The 26777-nt window shown below is 41.8% G+C and overlaps 2 protein-coding genes across 7 annotated transcripts; both read left to right on the top strand.

The window, feature by feature from the left end:
* Nucleotides 1-906: 906 nt before the first annotated feature.
* LOC112874957 lies at nt 907-5667 on the top strand. Of its 5 annotated transcripts, XR_003225079.1 has the most exons (8): nt 907-1045; nt 1490-1620; nt 1756-1811; nt 1921-3672; nt 3765-3915; nt 4077-5092; nt 5225-5322; nt 5478-5667. XR_003225079.1 is itself a non-coding variant. In XM_025938584.1 (6 exons), the coding sequence occupies exons 2-6, from the start codon at nt 1563-1565 to the stop codon at nt 4730-4732; spliced, it is 2673 nt and encodes an 890-aa protein (XP_025794369.1). In that variant the 5' UTR covers nt 907-1045; nt 1490-1562; the 3' UTR covers nt 4733-5667. The 5 variants fall into 5 exon arrangements, 2 of the variants coding, with proteins under 2 accessions (XP_025794369.1, XP_025794370.1); XR_003225078.1 differs by having other exon boundaries at nt 5225-5667; XR_003225077.1 differs by having other exon boundaries at nt 4077-5322.
* Nucleotides 5668-10536: 4869 nt separating this feature from the next.
* LOC112875155 (actin-related protein 9) lies at nt 10537-26714 on the top strand. Of its 2 annotated transcripts, XR_003225132.1 has the most exons (22): nt 10537-10822; nt 10958-11030; nt 11398-11519; nt 11620-11679; nt 11756-11827; nt 13048-13150; nt 13533-13738; nt 14155-14275; nt 15184-15248; nt 19372-19461; nt 19566-19616; nt 20594-20725; nt 21610-21699; nt 22079-22149; nt 22232-22407; nt 22486-22529; nt 22614-22663; nt 23212-23257; nt 23516-23566; nt 25852-25998; nt 26409-26539; nt 26653-26714. XR_003225132.1 is itself a non-coding variant. In XM_025938888.1 (21 exons), exons 1-20 carry the CDS (start codon nt 10820-10822, stop codon nt 25993-25995), a joined length of 1770 nt encoding a protein of 589 aa, XP_025794673.1. In that variant the 5' UTR covers nt 10537-10819; the 3' UTR covers nt 25996-25998; nt 26409-26656. The 2 variants fall into 2 exon arrangements, 1 of the variants encoding a protein (XP_025794673.1); XM_025938888.1 differs by having other exon boundaries at nt 26409-26656.
* The last annotated feature ends 63 nt before the right edge of the window (nt 26715-26777 follow it).

Below are 26777 nucleotides of genomic sequence, written 5' to 3'. Positions count from 1 at the left end.
TCAAATAATTTTTCAAAGAGAAGCGATTTTTTTTCTGATTCTGTAAAATGGAGCTAAAAAATATTTTCTTCACAGATTCTATGAAGTAATTTTCCATCCTAATTTTAAGAGTTTATGCTAGAAAGCTAAAAAATATCACTTTCAGCTATAGAATCATTTCTTTCGGAAAATCAATTTCCATAGAGAATCAGAATCAGATATAACTCTATCTAATGCTATACCAAATATGCCCGAATTTTGGATGGATTTTCATTTACTTCCCACGAAATTCCTCCTCCCAAATTTGAGGCCTTAGAGTTAGCTGTGTGTTTTTTTTTTGTGGCGCATGGAAATTCAGTTCGTCGTGGACTTGTGGTTTCCAAGTACATTTTGACGGTACCGATCGGGTGAGCTGCGTCCCTCACCAGTCATCGTCACCCGTGCTCGAAATCCACACGTTGCTTGGCTGCCTAGCTAATCCACACGTTCCTGGGGGCTGGGGCTGCCTAGCTAAGCTACAACGACGTCATCGTTTAATACGAATGCGCTTGAAAATTTTACGTTGCCCCTAAGGAATGGTGATTATCCTATATTAAAAAATGTTTTAAAAAAATATATTTTAAATATAATTAAGTGTGATCTTAATTTGAAGATCCTACGCAAGAAATATTATGGTAAAATTAAAATTTAGTTTATATAATTGATTTAAGATTTATAATTATTTTAGTTTTCAACCTCTCTTGAGTTGACATCATCAACTGATTTTATTTTTTATGTTTTGATAATATATCGCTCTCATTATACTGCGCATGCGCTGATCATTTACAGTAGGGTGGACAGACTTTTTTTACGTGTATTGCATGTATGCGGTACTGGTTTTAATAACAAAATTTGTCGCCTTAAGTAACCACACACCGCGCGCACCCCACCCACCCCACGTCTCGCTCTCCCCACCCCACCTCCCGCTACAGCGCCGGTGGGGGGGCCTGCGGCTGCCGGCGACCGGGCGCCGCCGCCGCCGCCGCCACCGCCTTTGTCATCCTTGCCGCCCCGCATTCTCGGACTGGTGCGTGCCGTGCCTCTTAGCCTTTTTGGTTTTTCCTTTTTCTCGGCCTCTTTCCATTTGCCCTTCCTACGGACGCTGATCCGATTTGGCTGCGCGTTGTTCGCTGAGTTGTGTTGCTTCCGCATGGGATTGTGGTTCGGGGCTTCTCCGTGCGGAATTGGGGCGAATTGGCGCGAGAGGGGATGGGATCTTGCCATTCTGACACCCGTTTGGACACTTTTTGCGGTAAAATTGCTGCTTTTTTTTTTTGCTTTTTGCTTGGACCGCTTCACGGGCGTTGATGCCTTTCAAATTCTCTTCTGCATCCACTCTGCTCAGCTCATTCGTGTTCAGTCCCACCCTCTCTGTTTTGACTGTTGATGGCCATTTCAATTCCCCCTTCCGTTTTCAGGCCACTCTGTTCTTTGGTTTGAGTGTTAACTTGTTTACATGTTTTTTCCTCAGGCATTTGCCACGATTTAGTGGAGGCAATTTTCGTTGCAGCTGTTTCCGGGGTGGTGGATTGAGGGAATAAAGAATGATCAACCTCTTTGATTTGAGCGTTGGAGCCAGCGCCAAGGTCGCCTCAGGAGATGGTATTATTATGCAACTGCCGAACTGAGCCACAATGATATTGCTTCCAGCAGTTGCCCATATGATTAGCCCCGTGATAATTCTTCAGTTAGGAAGATATGAACGTCCTAATTATGGATCTTATCTTCTCCTGACAGGCTCTCCGGTGAGAGGAACTCAATCAGAACGGAAGGAGTACGCTGGATCAAAGACAGTAAGTGCAATTTTTTTTACTGTTGCTGGTTTTTATCGACCATGCGCCTGTTAACGCTGTCTGTCAAATGTTGTCCACCTGCTGATCACAACATGATCCATGTCGGCAGGTGACTGGCTACACAAGGAGAAGCTCGTCGGATAGATCAGGTGGTACGCCAATGAAAATGCTGATAGCTCAGGAAATGGCTAAGGAGGGTGACACAAGTCAGAAGACAGCTAATGTGGTGGCGAGGCTGATGGGGCTTGATGATAATGTGGATCTTCCTAAGCATCCACCTTCTAACAGGAGGAGTTTTCCAGATGACCATTTATCTGCTACATTGGCAAGAGTTAACAACCAAATGTCATTTGAGAAGCGTGCAAGTTCAATTGAAGATGTGGAGTACAAGGATGTCTATGAAGTTGGATACCAGCCACCAAGAGTTGAATGTCTGAGCAGTGAATCTCCAAGAAGGAGGCCGCATGAAGATCATGACAAGCGAAGGATGGATCTTGTCCGGCAGAAATTTGTTGAAGCAAAGCGGCTAGCATCACATGATAATATCCTCCAGTCAAAGGAATTTCATGATGCTCTTGAAGTCCTGAATTCAAACAAAGATTTGTTTCTCAAATTTCTTGAAGAACCCAACTCGCTCTTTGCAAAGCAATCTGGAGAACTTCATTCTGCACCAACATCACCTCAGAGAAAACGCATTACTGTGTTGAAGCCCTCGAAATCAGTGGACACAAAGGGTGACAAAGCAATTAAAAGGCATAAAAACCATGCAGTTGACGGGAACAGAGCAGAAAGGAGCAATAATCACAAGTCTGATGCTGCTCATTTGAAAGTTGAAAGGCCTCCGAAACACACCCGGATAGTGGTCTTGAAACCTACCTCAACAATTGCTTCTATGGAGCAATCTGAGCAACATTATCATGCAGATCTGGATGATTCTGAAGCACCTGCTGTATCAAGGCGTTTGAGTGATGAGATAGATTGGTCAATGCATGAAATGCGTCGACACCACTATGAATCTTTGCAGGGTTGCATACAGGCAAATACTATTAGTGCAGGTAGACCATATGATCAATATGCTGAAGAAGAGGGCACTAGCTTATGTGACTCAAATATCGGAACTCCAACATCGCGTCATTCTTGGGATTACATCTACCGGTTTAGCAATCCTTACTTTGGCTCATCTTTGAGCCATGCTTCTTGTTCTCCCGAGTCACATGTGACCAGGGAGGCTAAGAAATATACTTCTGACAGATGGGCAATTGTTCCATCCAGGGAGATAACCCAGGAAAAGGTGCCAGTGCGTAGAAGTTTGAGCACACTTGGTGAAATGCTTGCTGATATGAAGAAAGAAGAGGTTGCTGATCAAGCATCTCCGGATGCTATCAAACAGTTGTGCAGCAATGAGCCAACAGTTGGTGTATCATCTAATTGTGTTGTTGATGATGGTGAGGGAGGAAGCTCCCTAAGGAAGATCTCAAGGTCAAGATCTCTTCCAGTCTCTTCATTAGCTTTTGACAGCCTAAGGTTAGATGGTGGATGTTCAGATTCTCAACATAAAGAATCTACAGTGACGAAGGAGGTCAAACCTAAGAATGGGAAGTCATCTCTGAAGGGAAAGATCTCGAGTTTCTTCTCAAAACGTAAGAAATCAGAAAAAGAGAAGGTTAGCCTGTCTCCCGTGGGAACCCCGAATAATCAAATTTTGTCAGCCAGTACTGCGGAAATTGGTAAATCAGATGTTCCAGAACATGTTTGTACTAGCTTACAAGATGAGGTTGCTTTGGGCTATTTGGAAGAGCGGTTCGAGAATGGACTAACTGTAGTTCCGGTTCATGAACTCGAAGCACCCTCTACTTCTAAGGTACATTTACTTACCCATTTTAAGTTTAGCTTTCTTCGGTCTGGAATGTGATTAATATTTGTTAACTTGGATGCTTGTGTTTGCCTTTGCAGTCTCCAGTTTCCCTTGAAAAGGCATTGTCATTTGAGATTCACAATTCTCACTTCGATCAGCCTAGCCCTACATCAGTTCTTGATGCACAATTTGAGGATGTCAGTGAGAAATCCCCCATTTCATCAAAGAGCGCAATTACTGTTAAACAAGGTAAAGAATCATGTCAGCTCTTCTAGCATACTAACTGTCGAACGCGATGATTAACTCTATTGGTGTGACCATGAGTTGTTTTATTTTGGGCATGAAGTTAGGGCTGTAGTACCAATAATTATTGTTGGCTAGGTCAATAAGTGCAATTATCTTGCTTGCAGAACCTCTATCCAGGTCGCTTCCAATCGGATCGATTGCAAGGACCTTATCATGGGATGATGCTTCTCAAGAGGCTCCATTGTGCTGTGCCCAAGATGATAGCCATGAGCAAGAACAATATGAGTTTGTTGAGAAGATTCTAACGTCTGCTGGCTTCTGTAATGAGAAGGCCAAAGACATCTTTGTTCGGTGGCATTCACTTGACTGCCCTTTGGACCCAGTTGTGTTTGACCAACTGTTGGAACGCAAAGTGGAAGATGCCAAGTGCAGAGAGAGACGGTCAAACCAGAGGCTCCTCATTGATTCTGTCAATGCTGCCCTACTAGACATTGGTCAAAGTAAACTTTGGGTTGCATACCCTTGCACTGCACGGTATTCCAATGCACTGGGAGTTGCTACATGTGATGCGCTTGTAACCGATGAAGCATGGAGGTTAATAAAAAGTTGGCTCCTCGATGATGAGAACGATATTGCCGGTTTGGGAGACCATGCAGGCCTTGCAGCAGATTGGGTTGTCGGCAAGGAGATTCATGGCAAAGGATGGTCCGAAATGCTGAGGTTAGAGGTGGATGAAATCAGCAAGGAGATATGCGGGGATGTCCTGAGCAAGTTGGTTGAGGAGGCATTTTCAGAGCTTGCTGATGCTGGGTGCCATTGAAGCTGCTTTATTTTCCCTGCTTGTGGCGTCCACCTGTTGCTTTTATTTCCAATATGGTGGAGACCGTCCCCTGAGGCTGATCTGCACTACCCAGAGCTGTTCTCGTGTGTATATTGCCCTCATAACGGTTATGTATGGTGCTCAAATATTCCTCACCACCACTGATACGTTCACAGTAATAACTTTTATGAATACAACTGCTGCATTTAAAATTATTTTTGGCGACATGTTATGTTCTCTGCTAGGTGACAAAAGATAGATGTCTGTAAAGCTGGAGGCCTCAAGTGTTGTGCTGTGCAGCCTTAGTGCTAATTGCAGGCTCATAGGCGATAATTACTTGAGTCTATCACTTCCAAGCGAGTATGATTAGAGGCCATGTGCCTCCTTTGAAAGCCTACAGCAGTCCAACCAATGCACTACCTTTCAGTGCATTTCTTTACTGACCCTCCTGTCCTCTTCTGCCTTTGATCACTTTGTTAATCCAACTTGCAGCAAGGTTACAAGCTGCAGGTTCTTGAGGAGGAGAATTAAAAAGGGCATGCTGGCAGCAATATCCATTGACATTCTGGGGAATAACAGCCTTTTTGCTGGTGAGAGGGGAATTATCGCATTGTTTTGTGGATCCAATGGCTACCCTCCCAGATGTGTTTTTCAGTTACTTTTTTGCCTTGATCAAGTAGTAGCATCTTTTAGGTTAGTGGGTGCTTTGTTTGCCTTCTTCTAAGTGCTGTTACTTGCGTGCCAGCTCGGCGCCATTGCTTGTCGTGGTGTGGTCCGGCGATGCGCAAGTGTTGTCATCTGTCAGGCGCTGGTCGCTGGGCCTCGCGGTCCATGAAAGATGCAGAACTTCACCCAGTTCTCTGTTGTACATGTGTTGTTGGTCAACTTTCTGAATCTTTTTAGTTGCTGCAACTAACCATGCCGTGCTATAACAATTAATCATCTATATGCTGGATAAGTTCTCAGTACCTTCCAGGCAGAATAATTGTAGAGACGATGGTGGTTACCTTGCGTGGTGGCTTGCTCACTTGATGACGGTGGTTTACTGGCTCACGGTTTGCTTCGACTTTCACCTGATCATTTGGAGGCTTACCTGAATGTTGTTTTCGATAAGACAAAAGCAACGTTCCTTTTGTCTGTCCAGACATTTTTTTTTGGTTCTTGGTGATTAAACTACTAGGGACCCTGTTCATATTTTTACTCTCCAGCTGTAACTGGATTGGCTATAAGTCTATATAACCCCTCAGGTTATGGGCTCTTTCACGAGAACATATCCAGTGCTCCCATACCATCACATGCTCCCATGCTCCCATTTAAAAAAAATGCATCAAAATGTGAACAAAAAGTTAACCAAAAACATTTATGAGTAGATGATGCATTGTTACATGTTCATACAAAACTTGAGCTTGAACAAAACTTTGTGCAAGCATAAACAAAAAAAGACAAAATCAGCATGCAATTGGGTCGGGTGTACTATTCATATGGGATCCGCAACCCGCATCTATTGTATTGTGATTTTGTCCTTTTTGTTTCTAATTGCACAAGATTTTGTTTTAACTCAAAATTCGTATGAACATGTAACATTGCGTCATCTAGCCATACATATTTTTGTTTGATTTTTTGTGCACATTTTGATGTATTGGAGTACAGGAGCACCTAATGGTATGGGAGCACAGGATACGTTCTCGCTCTTTCACTACCTATATGACTATTGAGTAGCAAATAATGAGCTACTGTGTTCTGTTCAGAAGTTTGATGTGGCTGCAAGTGCAGAACTGTGGATAGTGGGCTGTGGTTCCGTTCGACCCATGCCACTCGCGTGAAGCAATTTATGAACCGCTTAATGCATGTTTCGTGGAAGCATCCAGCAAAGGAAAATGACACCAACTGCAGGTGCTTTGCTTTGTATTTCTTACCGCGTTACTCCAAACGAATTACCGGCTCGTTAACCTTGGTCTCAGTTGATGTCGATCTAGGCGTGAGAACATTTCGAGGTTTTTATCTGAAGCAAGAACATGCAGTTACCAATGGCTGGCTTTATGCCTGTGAGTTAACCTTGACTTGTGTTTCGCTTTTGCTGCTGCCAGAAAAAGAGGAATCAGAGGGACCTGCTGAACTGTATCTTTCGATGATAAACATCGTCGTCTTCCTTCCAGGTCCCTCTCTGGGACTACTGCTCTGATTAAACGGCTCATTCCGCTTTGTCTCATCCTATTCCTTGGTTGGCATGCCGTTGAAGATTCCACACCCTGTCTGTCGATATGAAGATTCCACACCCTTGCTGTTGCGGTGCTGCCACTGTACATCTTACCCAGAAATGAAGCATCAATGCTCTCTTTCCCCCGGGGACAGTGACCTGGACGCTGGACGGGACTTATCGTTCGATAAAACGAAAAAAAAAGACATCGTCGTCTTCCTCTTCCATGTTCCGTCTGGGGCTGCTCTTGCCTCTTCTGATTACAACGGCTCGTTCTTCGTTGGCATGCCGTTGAAGATTCCGCCTCCTGTCTCTGTCCGCTGCAGCGTGGTCGTCAGGACGCGCTCGCTGCACAGTTGTGGACTTGTGGTAATGTCCTCAGGTGGGTGCCCCGTGTGTCTCCACGAGCCCATCCAGCCGCTGTACCGTTCTGAGCTGCGAAACCGAGTGCGTGGAGAATTCTTTTCTGAACCAACACTTCATCAGCTATCAGTAGCTCCTTGACAGGGTCACCGCTGGAAAGAACTTGTCTCGTTCGTCCTGCAACCTGACTGGAAATTTTTTAAAAGCTTGGAAAATGACTGAGAAATTTACAGCTAGCGTGTTCTTCTGAAGTTCATACCTCTAGAAAGGATATGGCGTTATAATTTCTGAGCAAGCAAAGGATCAATTGTAATGCTTGGCGCATTACTTTGATCAGCAATCAGGTGAAGTCATGGATCAACAGTTGCTGTGGACAACTGCACTCCTTGAAACCTATAATAAAACCTGTGTTTCAGTGGGGAACATCAGCACTACGCGTCTTTACTAGCACTATAATAAAATCTGTTGGTCCAGATCGACGAGCCACCTGCTCAGGACCATCCGGGAAGAACTGTAGAGCCTGCGCCGGGCCCGCGTTGAATGCCCTGGCCGTGCATCCTCCGGCTTCAGGAGCGTACAGCCGACAGCGGCATCGATCGACACGAATCATGGATAGCCCGGAGGCCGGAGCGGGAACAGGGCCACCGCCCCACTGCATGCAACGCAGGCGCAGCGCAGCGCCGCTGCCACCGGCGGAACGGGCCGGCCGGCGTCACTGCGTGCGCATCAATTGGCTGCAGGACAGGGACGCAGCGACACCGGGTCAGCCTAGGAGAGGAGGCACTGCGGCAGAGGCAGGCAATGCGATCCAGGCCTTGTTTAGATGGCTTCCAAATTCCAAATTTTTACACTCTCTCTCCATCACATCAATTTTGGAACACATGCATGGAGCAGTAAATGTATATAAAAAAATAACTAATTGCACAGTTTAATTGTACATCACGAGACGAATCTTTTAAGCCTAGTTAATCCATAATTAGATAAAATTTATCAAATACAAACGAAAGTGCTACAGTATCAAAAAGTTCCAAAAGTTATAAAAACTTGCAATCTAAACGGGGCCCCAGTCATCCAGCCATCAAGGGCGCCGGTTGGATGATGCAACTGGCTGGACGCCAGGTACGTGAATCCCAGTGGTGATGGGATATATATTGGGATAAAACCAAAAGCGAGATTCATTTTCGTCTTTGAAATTTCTATATAATAGGCGCCCATTTTCCTATATATTGTTTTGTTTCAATTGAAATTCTACGGCCTACAATGCTTCACGATTGTTTTGTTTGTTTGATTCATTTTTTGTTCGTGTCTTCACCATTCTTTCCAGATGGACTTCTTCCTTTCTCAAAATAAAGATGAGCCCAGTTTTGATTTGGCCCTTTTCTTGGCCCAGAACTCTATGTTCCTCCTTCCTAATAAACAATTACAAGGCCCACGTTGGACCAACTCAAGTCTCGCACTAACTAGGCTCCAACGAAATAGGGGCCTGAAACGTCGCCTGCCTCCCACCATGGAGCCTTGGATCGAAGATGGACGATAGATGGAAACGGCCGGGCAGAGACGCAAAACTAGTCTTTACCAAAAAGAAAAATAAATATTTGTGATTAATATTAAACTGGAGAAGCTCCTCGGGTAACTTGTCCACCATGTTTGTCGTGTGAAAAATAAGGTAATGCAGCATCCCAATTCCCAGCCCTCATCTCAGCTGATCGAGCCTGCAAGAAAGTGGAGTGTTCTAAACATGAGATGTAGCGCAGGAAAATAAGATACTGTGCTTACGGATATATACTAGTCTTTAGGCAGCCATGGCCTTCACCATCGTAGCATTCTAGAAATTTGATTGCAAAGAAAGCGCAGTCATTAAAGACTTCTTGACTGGAACCTCCACTAGCATGCCTCCAGCCCTTGAAACATTTGAATTTGCAGGGTGCAGCCTTTCATAAGGCATCAAATAGTCACTGCATGACGATTTTTCCCATTGGAGAATTATGCATATCCCACGTGGTCCCACCTTTGGGATTACTCTTGGAATTATATTCCATGGAGTCTAGTACATCAATCCTTGTCTGACCAAGGTTGATGCAATAGACAGACCAATGATCACGGTGAAAGGCATGCATTAGTACCTTACGGTGAGATCCGGATGGCTGTGGAACAACTTTTGGAACAGAATTTTCGGCAGATTCATGGTAGGTATACGAGTGGAACGTAATGTCATACCGACAAATTTGGTAGCCGCAGCATTCAGATCTCACAAATTTGTCATCGAAGATAAGCATTTGACAAAACCTTGGATAAAAAAAATCCATTTCCACGCCGTTGCCAAATGATTTAGCAATCAGCTCCCCTGTCAGAGGCATGATGCTAAACTGCATGATCGTTTCTCTGCACATTGGACACAGTTTGAGAATTAGAATGTGCTATGGTTCCACTCAACGCCAATACATAGAAAGCTAAGTATGATATATTTTTCTACACTAAAGAACTATTAAGATGAATGCTCCAAATGATAAATGTGACAAAGAAGGGAAGGGAGCGCTTCCATATGCGCTCACGCAGAAAGAGCTGTCGCGTGACATTGTTCCCCAAATAGGCTGAATAATAGTTATGGTAGAAATATATATAGCATGATAATACCTATCTATGTTTTAGCATAGTATAAATAACTATATATTTGACTGTATCAACATATGGTCAAAAGAAGCATAGTATAAATAACTATATATTTGACTGTATCAACATATGGTCAAAAGAGAAATGAAATTGAGTATTTTTACCATTCTAGCATAATATTTGTTTGAAATTATAGGTCATTTTAGTTTCTAAATAGATAATTTCTGCTATTACCTGCATGTACACTATGTCTAATACCTAGCAAAATTATGCATTAAAAAAATAAACGAGCTATAATTGAAATGGAGAGAGTTAGAAATAATAACTTATATGTGTAGTAATTATGATATTTAAATTAACCGAGCTCGGTCTAAGTGACAAGAAGTTCTAACTGCAACTAAAAATAAGATCTATATGATTATTGATTAGCTTAAATAATTAATAATTAAGTAAATTAGATTTTATTTACGCGAATAATTAGGGGGGCCATGGTTCCGCCAGTGGTTCTCCCCCACGCTCGCAGACACCGACGCTCTCCCCCTCCCGCTGCCGTCGCCCTCCCGCGCGCTCGCCGTGGCGCCGCTCGCCTCCCCCCTCCTCCGCGCTCGCCGTCGCCGCCGCCTCTCTCCCCACCCGCGCTGCCGTCGCCCTCTGCGCGCTCGTCGCGGCGCGGCTCGCCCACCCCCGCGCTCGGCGCCGCCGCTCTCCCCCACTCGCGCTGCCGTCGCCCTCCCGCGCGCGCGGATTTTTTTTAGCGGTGGTACGGGGTCGCGGGGGAAACAATTAGGAGGCAGACCCACTAGTTTTTTAGTTGTAGAGAAAAAGCGGGCGAGCAAACCAGCATCCCTAGTGGAAGAGGAACAGAGACTTCTCCTCCAACCCCAGCGCCCCGCTCTGCTGCGGACGCCGCCGCCGAGATGGTAAGCTCTATTGGCTCCCCTCCTTGCTTATCCTCCTCCGCGCCGAATCTGGCTTGTTCCTCCTGCCCCCATAAACCCCCGAGAAACCTAGGGAGTGGCGACTGACGTTTGATTCTGTGCCGCCCCGTCGCGCAGGACTACCTCAAGACGGTGGTTCCGTCGCAGCTCATGGCCGAGCGTGGCTCCAACCTCGTAGTCATCAATCCAGGTGCGCCCCCGCCGAAGCCCTAGTGCTCGCACGTGTAAAAGTATCACTACTTTTCTCAGCCTATTTTTTTTTTCTGAAGCGGTTCTTGGTCACTCTATTCGTGATTCACGCCTTATGGGGTCCAATGTGATCGGAATTGTGAACCTCTGGTTAATTTTGATAATTCAAAATGGGAATCTCGCCATGTTTTCTCCTTTGCTTGGTTGAATCGATCGCTTAAGTGCAGGAACGAAGTTAACTTCTAATAGAAGTGCATTACATGATTTGTAACCTACCGTGCTGACAGTGAGAAGTGCATTGCTTGTTTTTCCTACATGAATGTAATTCATGGTTGCTAGTCATTTAAGCAATTGCACATCTTTTGTAGGATCTGCAAATGTACGCATGGGGTTTGCTAGTCAGGATGTGCCATTCAATATACCGCACTGCATTGCGCGACACATCAATCCACAGGAGGGCAAAGAACTAAACTTCTCTGTTCGGGATCAGGTAATGCAAATAAGAGCGAGGCCTTCCTATTGTTTTTGTTGCATACTTGCATTGTAACTTCAATTTATCTTTACTGAACAAGAGTTATGCTTGTTTGCAGATGCTCAATTGCCGTGCTTCTTCATCACAGAATGCAGAGCGCGAGAGCGCATATGATATTGTAAAAGAAAAGATTCCAGTCATTTTCCTTTTGGACTGTGTTTGGCTCTGTAGCTAATAAGTTGTTACTCTTACAGATTGCAGCACTGATGAAAATACCATTTTTGGATGAAGAATTGCCTTCACCGAACCAACCCCTTCCTCCAAAGGTATTGTGTATTGTGACCACATGCCTTTACCTTATGCCATGTTACTCATGCTTCAGCTTTTACACCACCACTACCACCACCGCAACAACAAACACACACACACACCCCACGATTGGGTAAAAAAAGGATACCTGTCTCCACCAAAGACCGTAAGGGTAGGGAGGAAGACACCTTGGACATAATATCCTGTTAAGGCTTTGTTTGGAAGTATGATACTTCCCCGCCAATCCATATGCATTGAGAGGGATTGAGGTAGAAATTAGTTCATTTTCCACTCCAATCCACATGAATTGGGAGGGAAAGGGTTTATCCAAACAAAGCTTAAACTGGGTTCTTAGGCTCATCAGCTCATGTCATAATGATATGGCCAGTCCCTAACAGTGCAACTGAGCCCAGCGGGAGTTGCTTGTTGTGCATTTGGGCTTATACGGTTCTAAGTTGCTAATAAGCTGAACACTAGCTAGATAGGATTCAGGACTTGTACAATAAGCTAATTTATTATATAGGGAAACCCTGCACAGTCTTCCACTAAATAATTGTTCAATTCCTTTTATGCCATTGTTTTTAGGTTGTCATTCCATCCCTTCATTATTTCCTCCTGTTTGTGGCTTGCCGTTTACCATCCTATCCTTTGTGGGCCCAAAGTGCCATACCCTCAGAATTTGGCCAACCGCTTATTTTATGTCAAATTGTGCAATCAGGTGGTATTCAGTGCCATATAATGAATCCCTTTGTTTATGAAATATAATGTCTACCAGCAAGCACATAAATTAACTGAACTTTTTCACTAGTGTCCTTATAGCTATCATCGAAAGATATTGAATGACATTTTTAGATGTTAAAATATGTTCTTACGATGGAAGTGTTGAACAAAGCATTAGAAGGCAGTATATTAGCATCATAGCATGCAGTTGGACATGAAGGTTCTAAAATGTCCTTGAATGTCTCAGCAGGTTTTCAGCTCTCCTGAAGGTGTAGTGTTAGTTCTAAATTATATCTAACTGTGGAACTTCCTGTTATTTTCCAATCATGGTTTTGTAAATGACACAGCAGCTTTTCAGCTCTCCTGAATGCAGCTTCAAATATTTAAGACTAATTGATGTTTGCAATCCAGATATATTAGATAGTTTGGCATCACAAGATTCAGTTTTGTTTTGATTGTTTAGGAAATGTTCCAGCATAATCTCTGCATACTGATGTGGTTATGTTGACCTCTTCAGATGGGACGTGTCGATGGCTTTTCCTTACAGCAAAGCAGAGATGATAATAAATTCACCTGGACAAATGTGACAGAGAGAAGCATCAAGCCATCCACATCAATTGGTACTTTCTGATCATTACACTTCATTCATTAAAGTAATTCCTTATTCATTTCAGAGTTGCTGTTGTTACCAGAACTTAAACCGCATATTTTGTGTTTAGGGTACTGCCCTTATAGATTTGTTTACTTTTTGGAAGTTGTACATCGGTTTTACGTGATATGGTTATATTTTTTTGACATTGTGATAGCTTGTTATGACCTCTGTTTAAACACCTGCCTGGTTAGTCCTAACCCATATGAAACAGCTGGAGATAATTTGGTACCTGCTGATATTTGTCGTAACAGTTACCCAGTTATGTTCAATTCTTCTGTAGTTAACAGGAAACTCTAAATAACAATGTTTCCTTCTTATAATTGTTTTGCCGGACCCTCCAAATTGGCCAGATAGGTCAGTATACAAGGGTGCTGAGGAAGATACTCCGCCAAGCACATCCGGTGATGGTAATGGGCATGACTTTGAAGAGAACAAGTATAAGGAAATGATATTTGGAGAAGATGCTTTGAAAATCCCTCCGTCTGAGTCGTACTGTTTGAGTCGTCCTATCAGGAGAGGCCATTTCAACGTGTCTCATAATTATTCCCTGCATCAGGTAGGAAACCAGATCAATGCACGTTTCTTTTCTTAAAGATAGTTCAACTGTAGTATGCTTCACTTAGTGTGCACTTGACAACACAGCCTGGATCATGGAGTTTCATTTCAGTTCATTTGCTGAGATTTCTCTTGTTAGTTCTATAATGTTTGAGTAGGAGTGTTTTGGCTTTTAAAGTAATTCATTTTGATACAATGAGTAGAACTCTGGGCTTCAAAATAGTGAGTTTGCATTTTTAAAAGACCTGAACTGGATGCTAGCAACAGGCGGTATGTGGCTCCCAAAAGGGGTGGGGAAAAGATAAGCTAAGAATGACATCCTTTTGCATTGGTCGTCATACTTATGTGGCTATGCCCTGTCATTCTTGTGTATGTATCGTCCTACTGATTTTAATTTTGTTGAACATCATGTTGCAGGTTTTAGAAGATTTACGCACTATTTGGAACTGGATACTGACAGAAAAGTTGCATATCAACCCAAGAGACAGAGGTCTATACTCTGCGATTCTTGTTCTTGGGGAGACATTTGACAACCGAGGTATTTCTCCTTTCATACAATAGAATATTAGGATGATATGCAATATGCAAAGGTTTATCGAATTTCTTGTCATAATAGATCTTTTTCTTTGGGTTCGGGTGAGACCTGATATCACTTTCCGTGCCATAGAATACTGCCTCGTGTTGCCAGTACTTAGTGAATTACTTTAATAGACATCTAGATTACATTGTAATTTTAGAGTGTCAACAACAAATGAAGAAAAATGCAGACACCATTATTGTTATATGTGAGGATGGGCTCATTGATTTTCCAACATCTCATTTGGTGTCATTGTGTTACATGGGGCGTTCTGTTTGTATTTGACTGGTTTTGAAGCTAAGGTGATATTTATTTTCTTTCAGTTTAATGTCCTAGCATTTTTTTTTTCAGTCGACATTGTAATTAAGTGTTAATTCACTGAATACAGTTTCTTAGCAAGACGGTTTGGATAAGCACATAGTTCTCTAATAGATTATTTCCAGCAGTACATGTTCACATACTATGTGGTTGTCTGTTTCGCTTCATTGGGATTTGTCTCTTTGTACATGATCTTTGTCCAGTGGCACATTTTATTTGTATCGTGATGGTGTATCCGGTGTTATCCCTTGTTTGGTTTTCAAATCTCCATCCTTTGGTTGTTGGCCATCAATCATCAATTCAACTTATTTCCTTCTCCAATGCTTTAAATTTGTATATATCTGTTATCCATATTGTTAAGGGATCTTAAATTGATAAAACATTATTAGTAGATTTTTGTGTGTGTGTTTTGAGTAACAGTCAGCTGTTCGCTTTTCCCTTTTGTTTTATCTTTTGCGCTATCCTATACTGCAAAGTATGTATTATGTTTGATGTGGCATATTCTGTTACTTTTTTTCTGGTGAAGAATGCTAATTTACTCACTACGCCAGAAATAAAAGAGATGATGTCTATTGTCCTCCACGATTTGGGGTTTAGCACAGCAGTGGTACATCAGGTTTGTCTTTGTCTCCAATCTCCTTGCATTTATCACATAAAGAGTCCTTTTTCTTTCCCTGTGATTGTCTCCCAGTTAATTGGATCTGTCAGTCAAGATGGTGATAGCTTTTTTTACTGTATGTAATTGCACTCCAGTGGTGCTGTAATAATTTCCTCACTTCTGATATTATTGTTTTCCCGGAACTACTGAATGATTACATTCACTAATTCACCTAATGGGTTATGTTCTAAATCAGCAGTTCAGTCAACATGTGGTACTTCACTAGTATGTTTATGATCCTTCTATTTGTTATTAAGTAACTATGCTGGAGAGGGTATGTCGATTTGCCAAGCTGAGACTTAGGTAGCAGTGAAGTATAACTGTTGGTATTTGTGCTAGAATGGAAGTTCACTCCACTGCCAAAATAATGTAACTACATGGTCTACTATACTGTTGCTTTAGAAGAAGTGAAGAACAGTCAACATATTTTTTGCTAATGAATGTGGAGGGTTGTGTTAGGTTTGGCGAACCAGCGTAAAAAATCAGCCACTCTAATGGAAATGAAACCCATAAGAAATTCGTTGGGGCGTAACCCTCTTAGCGACGCGCTACATCGGAACCCGGGTGTGGTGTTAAATGGGCAAGGGCCGGGTCGTCTTCCCCTTAGGGGCGCGTCGTATCGTGATCCGGGTACGATGATAAGTGAGCAAGGGTCGGGTCGTCGCAGCCTCTGTGGCGCGCTACATCTGCGCCCGGGTGTAGTGAAAAATGAGCAAGGGTCTTCGCATTTCTCTCGACGGGTGCGAAGGGTAAGGAAGCTAGCCGAGCCAACTAGGATTCGTCTAGGTAGTTGGAACGTAGGGTCTCTAACAGGTAAGTTAAGAGAGCTAGTCGATGTAGCAATTAGGAGGCGTGTAAATATTTTATGCGTGCAGGAGACTAAATGGAAGGGCCAGAAGGCGAAGGAAGTGGAGGGTTCTGGCTTCAAGCTTTGGTACACGGGGACAACCTCGGGTAGGAATGGTGTAGGCATCTTGATCGATAAGAGCCTTAAGGATGGAGTTGTAGATGTTAGGAGGCAAGGCGACCGGATTATCCTAGTGCGGTTGGTTATTGGAGATTTGGCTCTGAATGTGATCAGTGCCTATGCCCCTCAGGTAGGTCTTAGTGAGAGCTCCAAGAGTCAGTTCTGGGAAGACCTTGATAGCATGGTTAGTACCGTGCCTATCAGTGAGAAGCTCTTCATAGGAGGAGACCTCAATGGCCATGTGGGTGCGACTAATGTAGGATATGAGCGAGTACACGGGGGTTTTGGGTATGGTAGTAGGAACGAAGGGGGGGAGGATGTTTTGAATTTTGCGTTGGCCTACGACCTGCTGTTAGCGAATACCCTCTTTAGAAAGAGGGAGTCCCATCTAGTGACCTTCCATAGTGGACAATACTCGAGCCAAATCGATTTTATCCTTGCTAGGAGAGAGGATAGACGTGCCTGCTTAGATTGTAAGGTGATACCTGGGGAGTGTGTTGTCCCCCAACACAAGCTTGTGGTGGCGGATTTTCGTTTTCGGGTACGTGCCCACCGGGACAAACGTGCCAAGATTGCGAGAACGAAGTGGTGGAAGCTTAGAGGGGAAGAGGCTCAGACGTTTAAGGAGAGGATGCTAGGCGAGGGGCCTTGGGAAGAAGGAGCAGATGTAGATGATATGTGGCTAAAGATGGCGACATGTGTTCGGAAGGTGGCCTCAGAAGTGTTTGGTGTGAGTAGGGGAGGCAAGCAGGAAGTGAAAGAGACTTGGTGGTGGAATGACGAGGTGCAAAGGGCTATTAAGGAGAAGAAGGAGTGTTTCAAACGCCTTCACCTCGACAAGAGCGCAACCAACATCGAGGGATATAGATTAGCGAAAAGGTTTGCAAAGCGAGCTGTAAGTGTAGCGAAAGGTCAGGCTTTTGATGACCTGTATCAACGGCTAGGTACGAAGGAAGGAGAGAAGGACATTTATAGGATAGCTAGGACCCGCGAGAGGAAGACAAGGGACATAAACCAAATCAAATGCATCAAGAATGGGACAGGTCGACTTCTGGTGAAGGATGAGGAGATCAAGGACAGATGGCGAGAATACTTCGACAAGTTGTTTAATGGGGAACATGAGGGTCCTACCTTCGAGTTGGACGACTCATTTGATGATACCAACAGACGCTTTGTGAGGAGGATTCAGGAGGCAGAGATCGGGGAGGCTTTGAAGAGGATGAAGGGAGGTAAAGCGATGGGTCCCGATGGCATCCCCATTGAGGTGTGGAGATGCCTGGGCGAGAGGGCGGTAGTATGGTTAACTAAGCTTTTTAACCTAATTTTCCAGTCAAACAAGATGCCGGAGGAATGGAGGAGAAGTATATTAGTACCGATCTTCAAGAATAAGGGAGATGTTCAAAGTTGTACTAACTACCGGGGGATTAAGCTGATGAGCCATACGATGAAACTTTGGGAGAGGGTTATCGAGCATCGCCTAAGAGGATTGACAAGGGTGACCCAAAACCAGTTTGGGTTCACGCCTGGGAGGTCGACCATGGAGGCGATTTTCTTAGTACGACAGTTGATGGAGAGATATAGAGAGGAGAAGAAGGACTTACACATGGTCTTTATTGACCTAGAGAAGGCGTATGATAAAGTACCGAGAGACGTCATGTGGTGGGCCTTGGAAAAACACAAAGTTCCAACTAAGTATATTACCCTCATCAAGGATATGTACAAGCATGCGATGACTTGTGTTCGAACATGCGATGGCGATACCAGTGACTTTCCAATTAAAATAGGACTACATCAGGGGTCAGCATTGAGCCCTTATCTATTTGCTTTGGTGATGGATGAGGTCACAAGGGACATACAGGGTGATATCCCTTGGTGTATGCTCTTTGCTGATGATGTGGTGCTAGTTGATGAGAGTAGGGTAGGGGTTAATATGAAGTTAGAGCTGTGGAGACACACGTTAGAGTCGAGGGGGTTCAGACTGAGTAGGACCAAGACCGAGTATATGATGTGCGACTTTAGCCCGACTAGGCATGAGGATGGGGACGTTAGCCTCGAAGGTCAAGTGGTGGCCAAGAAGGATACTTTCCGGTATCTAGGATCAATGCTTCAGAAAGATGGAGACATTGATGAAGATGTTAGACATAGAATTTCAGCCGGGTGGTTGAAGTGGCGGCAGGCTTCGGGCATCCTCTGTGACAAGAAGGTGCCACAGAGGCTAAAAGGTAAGTTCTATAGGACGGCGATTCGCCCAGCGATGCTATATGGTGCTGAATGTTGGCCTACAAAAAGGCGACATGTCCAGCAACTGAGTGTAGCAGAGATGCGTATGCTGCGCTGGTTCTGCGGGCATACAAGAAGGGATAGAATCCGGAACGATGAGATTCGAGATAGGGTCGGGGTGGCACCTATCGATGAGAAGTTGATTCAACATCGGTTGAGATGGTTTGGACATGTACAACGGAGGCCTCCTGAGGCGCCGGTGCGTAATGGAGTTCTAAAGCGGGGCGATAATGTAAAGAGAGGTAGAGGTAGACCTAGACTAACTTGGGACGAGACGGTTAAGAGAGACCTTAAGGAGTGGAATATCGCTAAGGAATTAGCTATGGATAGGAGCGCTTGGAGATTAGCAATTAATGTACCTGAACCGTGACCTTTGTTACTTTTTGTTTAACCCCTAACCCTTCCTTTGGCTTGTGTACTTTTTGTGTTTATTATTCTTGTTTTCTGTGAGTTTCATCTCTAGCCTACCCCAACTTGCTTGGGACAAAAGGCTAAGTTGTTGTTGTTGTTGTTGTTGTTGCTAGCTGCTCTCGATTATGTGATTAAGTCTAGCCACTTGCTCAATGTTTTGTAGCCATAAATCAGATCCTTGTGAAGGCATGAGTCTTGCTAGTGGACAATTAGACGGAGCAACTTACACCCAAAGGCTTTAAATTAAATGTGGTTCATATGGTGTTGAATTTTCCTGCTTGGGTAAACTACAAATTGATCACTTAATGCCTTTGTTGGGCTCAGAATATATGTGCTGGCAGAATTCAAGAGACTCGGCCATGCTTTTATATTTGATGATTCATAAAATGGCATCCAACATATTCTATGTTTATGTTTTATTAGGAAGCTTTAGCTGCAGCGTTTGGAAATGGTTTGTCTACAGCTTGTGTTGTCAACATTGGCGCTCAAGTTACACAAGTAGTTTGTGTAGAGGTAATGACCCATGTTTTTTTTTAATTATTGCATTAACTGCTAGGGCATTTTTCTGGAAAACACTAATTAGATATCAACACATCATCTTCCCCCAATGTTTGCAGGATGGAGTAGCTTTGCCCCACACAGCATTGGCGCTTCCATATGGTGGAGATGTATGTTTGCCTGCACAACATATTTTCATTACTTCAGTCATTTTGTCCATATGGCATCACGATCTAATGTACCGCTGTGCATTCAGTCCTCTTCTACTTTGTGTGTCAACAAAGGGGATCTTCCTTTTATTTTGTGCAATGTGATTGTAGTATTGATGTATCTTGTAATTCATCATCTTGTTCATAACATATTACTTAGGAATGCAGCAATTTCTGCTTTGTTGATAGCTCCCTCAGCAGAAGTTCTGCTTCTGCAGTTATTCTAGTGCTAAAAGTATGTATAAAAATTAAGAAAAGAGTAGCTGTGGTTCCTTAAAGAAGTCCTAACAAAATGAATTATTGTTAATACACAGTGTAGATTTTAGGTTTTTCAACATATTTTACAAAGCCGATCAGAGATATGAGTAACAATTCTATAGCTGACAAAAATTTTGAGCTGCAATTTATTTGATTTGTATCTCTCTCTTCAGTTTTGTAATAGGAAGGATGAACTTGATTATTGTAGCATTAGAACACTACAAACAAGTTATGTTTTATTTTGATCAATATTTTACTATATCAGACAAACCCTTAATATTAGCATTATGAGGTAATGTGACACTTATCTATTCCTCATTTTTGGTTTTAGATGACATGCTACTAAATGTGTGCCCTTTTATGTTCTGTACTTCTGTGTTATATGTTGTTTGGTCCATGTCCTGTTTATCTAGGCATTTCCTAAGTGTTTTTGTATACCTTTGTTATTTGATGCATGCTGTAATACCTTTGTTATTTGATGCATTACTGTTAGTCTTCAAAATGATGTGGTCATCTCCTTGGGTAAATAGTACTAACATTTTAACCCTTTAACTGCAAGAATTACTTTTACGGATGCTGAAAGCACTATCTCTTTGTGTTGTATATATGTATATCATTCTTTCATTATGCACTATTTATTTCTCAATAATGTGTCCTCTGTTAACTTCATTGTATTGTAGGACATCTCTAGGTGCCTGCTTTGGGTTCAACGTCGCCATCACACATGGCCGAACTTTCAAACTGATCCAGTGAGCAAGCCTATAGATATGCTAATGCTCAACAAAATAAAAGAGTCATACAGCCAAATAAGGGTAAGTTGCTTATTCTAGGCTTGCTAAATCTTAAAAAGGTAACGGCTTAGAAGTTTTTCCAAGCTGGACCACATGTTACAGTTGACTACTTTTTGTTTCAGTTATGATCATTTTGATGTGAGGATAGACATGTAAATCTTCTAAACAATTCTATCATGAGATTATTGAATTGATTGACGCATCTGAAATACGGAAACCATAGACACATGCAAATGAAAAAAAAAACTGTGCGTCTTCTGTTAACGATTGTGTTATCATGAAGTTTCTCAAGTGTATGTTGACTTGTAAATCCAGCATGTTGAAAACCAACAAAATCTACTTCCTTTTCTTTTTCCAAGTTAAAATCTCCATCCCTCCCTCCCTTTTTCGTGCTATTTGAGCTGTAACTGACTGACTGGTCCATTATGATATATTAGTTTACCTGATATATGTAATGAAATCCTAGTGTCTGGCATTTAGGACCTTGTACTTTGTAGGTTGGGATCCAAATGCCTAGGATTTAGTATGAATGCAAAATCATTACTAAAATTCCTAGACTAATCCCATCTTCCAAACATGGTTTGTAAATGGCCCTTAGGAAGATGAATCATTTGATACAGCGTGCTCATATTTTATTGCGTCATGCTTATTAGTACAGTAAATAGAAAAAGAATTTGAGTAGCGTAAGGTAATGTTTTGCTGAAGATACCGTTTTAAATTTTTATTTATTTCCTTTTCTACATCAGGCTATGTGCTACCATGCTTTATGTGAAAATGGTCAAAAAATGACAAAAAATTTGTATTTTTCCTTAAAACTTTCTTTGGCCAGTTCTGTTGTTTTCAGTACTGTTGAGGTGGTATGTTTCCATCGTACTTATTCAGTACATATTTTTTCATTTTTTCAGAGTGGGACTTTTGATGCAGTTACCATTGTTCATTCATACGATAATGAAAGATCTGCTGGTCATCAGAAGACAAGACTATCAGCTCTTAATGTAATTCCTTGAGCACGTACACAATCTTTTGGTCTTCCCCTTTATTTCCTTGCTGCTGCTGTCTTTTAAAACAACACATAAGATTATGTTTTTTTTCAGAATGCATTGTCTTACAGAAGTGAACATTGTACTCATGCCTGGCATGTGTAGAACTGTAGATAAGTTCTCTCTCATGCACGCAGAAGTGTGCTCACACAAACTGGATTTATCCATTTAAACTGCTTATTTAATTGTTGCAATTGATATTCCAGCATTTTTCCATCTCCTTGAAAAGGGTGTTGAACAATTGTAGGCAAAATTCTGCAGGTGTTTGTCTTATATGAATTATATATATGCAACATATATGAAATTTAAATTACGGTAAATTGTGATAAAATAGGTTCCTCCTATGGGGCTTCTTTACCCAAGGGTTCTTGTTCCAGAAGAGTACCCTCCACCTCCTCGATCTTGGTGAGATTTTGTTTTTCTTAGTTTGGTGATTATGCTTTTGAATATTATATTATTGCTTCATACGAGTTGTGTATGCTCCCAGGTTCCACGACTATGATGACATGCTGGAAGATACTTGGCAAACAAGTGACAGTCTTTACCCTAGTGGGAATGGTGGGTATGGCATGTGGGACAATTACCCGATGTTTCCCACTAGATTAAAGAAATTTGATAACATTGGCCTCGTAGAGGCCATTGTTAGTAGCGTTCTTTCGACAGGTAATATCTTTCATTCTTTCTTGATATATCGCTTATCTGAAAGAAAACTTTTTTAACAGTAACAACTACTGATTACAGGACGTGTTGACCTTCAAAGGAAGCTTTTCTGTAGCATTCAGCTGGTAAAATATCATGCTTATTTTCTCAAATAAAACCAATATTGTCTTCGACTCGTTAGAGGGATTACTCTAATCTGTGCCTTTCAGGTTGGTGGTGCAGCTTCTACAGCTGGCCTTGCACCAGTTCTAGAGCAAAGGTTTGTTAAATATTGCTTGTCCTATCTTTTTTAATGGAAGAATGTTGGACTAACTTTGCAAAAGCTTTGGAATAAGTTTGCAAAATCTAATGTGATACTATATGTAAATAGTGCACAAGTATAATGGACATTATTTTATATATATATATATATTTTTTAGTCCCTCCGTTTCACAAGTATAATGGACAACTTCTGTGAAACGGAGGGAGCATTAATTTCCCCCTCCAGTCACAAATAATTGACCTTTTGGACATCAGCATGGCCCTTAAAATGTATGCTTGACACTAGTCTCTCCTTCAATGTTTCTACAAGTTGTAGCAGAATTTATGTGCTTTGACTGCATTTCCTCCCAAAATGTTATTTATTTGTGTCTGGAGGTAGTGCCTTTTTTAAAAATTTAAGCTCCGCTAAAATGAACATTCTGATGCCATAGCAATTGGCTAACGTTAGCCCATTTTTGGACAAAAAGGTAAAATGCAAATTTTTGTCAACATATGCTATTTCCTGACCTTCAAAGGTTTATTTATCTACTAAACTTTTATTTGCAGGATTCTTAATAAAATTCCAGCAAACCAATCTGTTGAGAGAGTTGAGGTGTGTCCTGTAAACTTAAAGAGATGGATTGATTCTTTTCTCTTTCTTTAGCAATGCATGCTCTATCTCTTGAGATTATTGCCTGAAGTTATGTGATAGGTTTGTTCCTGGATCTACATTCAATCTATTAGAGATTGATGTTGTTGCGAGTTCATAATCTACATCATTGATCTTTAGTTTCTGATGTTGTTGTGAGTCCATAATGTACATCATTGATCTTTACTTTATTGTTTCTTAACCCCTTATTTGAAATTGTAGGTGCTGCAGTCAAGGACTTATCCGTTGTTTGTTCCATGGAAAGGTGGAGTGGTAAGTTACATCTCTTCTCAACTGAAAAGTATGCTGTCAATTTATCCTATATAGCTTGTGTTAAATTTTGGTGTAGCAAACTCAATATGGCATCAGATCTTATAGGTCATGACGTGAGTTTGAGGTTTTGAGCCGTGCTAACAAAATTTTAATAAATATTTGTGATCCTTCTAGTCCGCACTAGGCTTGAGGGTGCCCAGAGGGGCAAAGGGGAATAGTATTTTGCAAATCTTAGTAGTAACTGGCTACCTCCATGAACTGGAAAACCCTGGCCATTGAGAGAAAGTGAACCCATTGAGAGCATGCCATGCTAGAAGTTGAAAAATATTTGGAAGTTTCAGAGAAAAAAATGAGAAAAATGAAATGCATAACCAACTCTTTTGGTTAACGTATGGAAAATTTCAAAATGATTTTTGAAAGCTTATGGTGTGCTGAAGTGCATATTACACATTTAAAAAATTAAGCTTTTGGGTGAACTGTTTGGTGGATCAAAGTCATCAATATTCTCAGGCTGGTCCAGTACCTAGTGTCCTAGTGTGATGCATTATCTAGTAATATGTTTTCTTGTGTACTGTTTGCTTCAGACTAGAGTTTTTAAGAAGTCAGTTTCTCTGTGGCTGGTTTAGTTTCTTCTTTTCCCTTGTAAATAGTTCTGTAAAATACTTTATTTTTTATGCTTAATATAAGCTTAGGCTCTGCTATGTTGTTATCCTCTGGAAATAGTAGTAACATGTTCTCCATACTGTGTGCTAATAAGATAAACTGATGCAAGTTTTTTGAGAATAGAATTTTCCTTTTTAGGAAAATCACATTTTTGTCTTTTGCTTCCTTAACGCAAGAATGTAAGGCTAATTTATTTTGGCTCTATCTTCAAAACTAGATTTCAACTAGTGTTTTCTGCACAATATATCACTTGTAGCTATAAAATTAATATAGCATAAAAGCACTTTGAAGTATAAATCTAGCTGTATAGTTTTTACACACTTAACACACAAAGTTCCGAAAAGAAGCGCATCTTGTATTTTTGAACGGAGGGAGTACTCCTTAAGCAAGAGCATGTAATTTCAGATGTAACTAGGACTCTTGAGGAATGAACATGCATGTTTGGACTCTACCTTAAGCATACGCATGAAGGACAATGGCAGCTGGACCGGTGAAACCCAAGCCCAGGAACTTACTCGGCCACTCAGTCAGGCATCTTCATAGATAGGACAAGCAACCAGATGATATTGACCTGGAAACAACTGGCCACCCTGTTCAAGGAAACAACCAAATCCACATAAGAAGCTTGACAATTTGACTTTAAGAGTTTAGGTACCATATCACGTGCCAAAGCAAGGGATTTCTCAACCATGAATATAAGGATTTTGGCGGTTTGCATCCAAAATTTCTATCTGGCGCCTCTTTGTTTGAATGCATCTCTTATGCCTTGATGATCACTGCCTCCTTAAACCCCTCTGTGCTCCTTGTCAAAAAGAAAAAAAAACCCTCTGTGCTGACAATTCAAGTATTCTTGAGTATCAGGCCATGTCTGGCCGCCAGCTGCAGTACCTCAAAGCTATACCTATATTTGAACTTACATCTTTAAAATGTTTTACCATGTTCTCTGATTTTTGTTGCTGTTTGTCATTCCTCATTGCTGCTTTGTGGAAATTTCTTGCATAACCTGTTGGTAGTCTCAATTGTATATAACTGTTATAACTAATATTTTGAGTTGCTGCTGCTACAACTAGTGCATTTTATTTGATTAAAGTGCCTTATTCTATATTTAGACAATATCACCAAATTGGACTGATGATTGATATCTGGGCTGGGTCTGATGACCTGGCACTTATGAGCGCAAGAGGGAATCCATTTCTAAAAATTATTCAGTCGGTCAGTCCACTATGTCTTTATTACAATGATATACAAAAATTGGAATTTGACTGATCCCATTGCGGCTGTTGCTTTGCTTATGGGTGGTATACTATACATTCTTCCACACCAACCCAGTGGTGGAAAAGTGGAAGTTATGGGATTTGTTGGAACTTCCAGTCCATTTAATAATTAAATAGAAAATGGAACCACTGACGATGCATGAACTTGATGTAGCTAACAGTTTTTGTATAAACTTTGCTGTGGGCACCAAAGCTTTTGCTAAAAAGAAGAGGATCTGTCTGATTTGAGAAACTGGGTAATGGACTGTTAGCAGTAAGATTGAAATTAGTGATGCATCATGTGCTTTGTTTCCCCTTTTTGTTGTCCTGTATTCCATATTCCCGGATCTTTACTTTTCTTTGCTGCAGATTTTGGGCGTCCTGGATACTGGTAGGGATGCTTGGATTCATAGAGAAGATTGGATTAAAAATGGTGTTCACATCGGGAGTGGCAGAAAATATAAGGATTCCTACTTTCTTCAGGCGCAAGTAATGTGCTACTACAACATATAGCAGGTGCTCTCTCTGTGTTCTATGCATTTTAAATGCATGTTATTTAAATGTTGAATGCTAACTTATATGTTAACATTTATGCCATACATTATAAAGAATTGTGGTGTCTTTTCATGGCATGGCCCTTGATGCTTGATTCTTGCAAACCATATTCAAGGACGTTGTTCGAAACCACATATTATCAGTCCCACTTTATTGTGGAGCACATGTTTCCTGTTTGACACGAGATACTTGATTATGCATTAGACATAAGGAAACAACCGAAGTATGACAAGCCCGACAAATTAGGCATTTGGTTTAAACTGTAATGTGCATGGGAGGTCAATGGTTCTTATTAACTTTTCATTATATTATTGCAGATCTGCTATCATATTACTGAGTTCCTAACATATCCAGGCTCTTCACTTTTGCAGGTTGTTTGACAGCGAACGATCTGTGGACAGCAATTAACTTGGATACATGATGCATCGTCAGTTTCATGCATGCTGTGCTGTCTTGTTGGGTTCTAGGGTCATCAACAACCAAGGGGCCTGGATGAAAGCTTGTAAGTTAGAAGTAGAACGGTCTGGTGTTGTAAAGACGTACTCATGTTTGACAGTACTTTGTTGCAACTTTAACATTTATAAGATCTCTGCTAACTCTGGTATGAGCTTGCAGCTCAGTGGTTGTGCTTGAGAGCTGGGAGCCAGCCGGCCGGGGCTCGAACCCCGTCCTGCATGCCTTCAAGCAAAGGCTGGGACCTCGGTCCTTTCTCAAAAAAAAAAGGCTTCAGGTTCATAATG

The sequence above is a fragment of the Panicum hallii genome, chromosome 9, assembly GCF_002211085.1.
Source record: "Panicum hallii strain FIL2 chromosome 9, PHallii_v3.1, whole genome shotgun sequence".
Lineage (NCBI taxonomy): Eukaryota > Viridiplantae > Streptophyta > Magnoliopsida > Poales > Poaceae > Panicum > Panicum hallii.
This window is presented reverse-complemented; position numbering and strand designations above follow the sequence as displayed.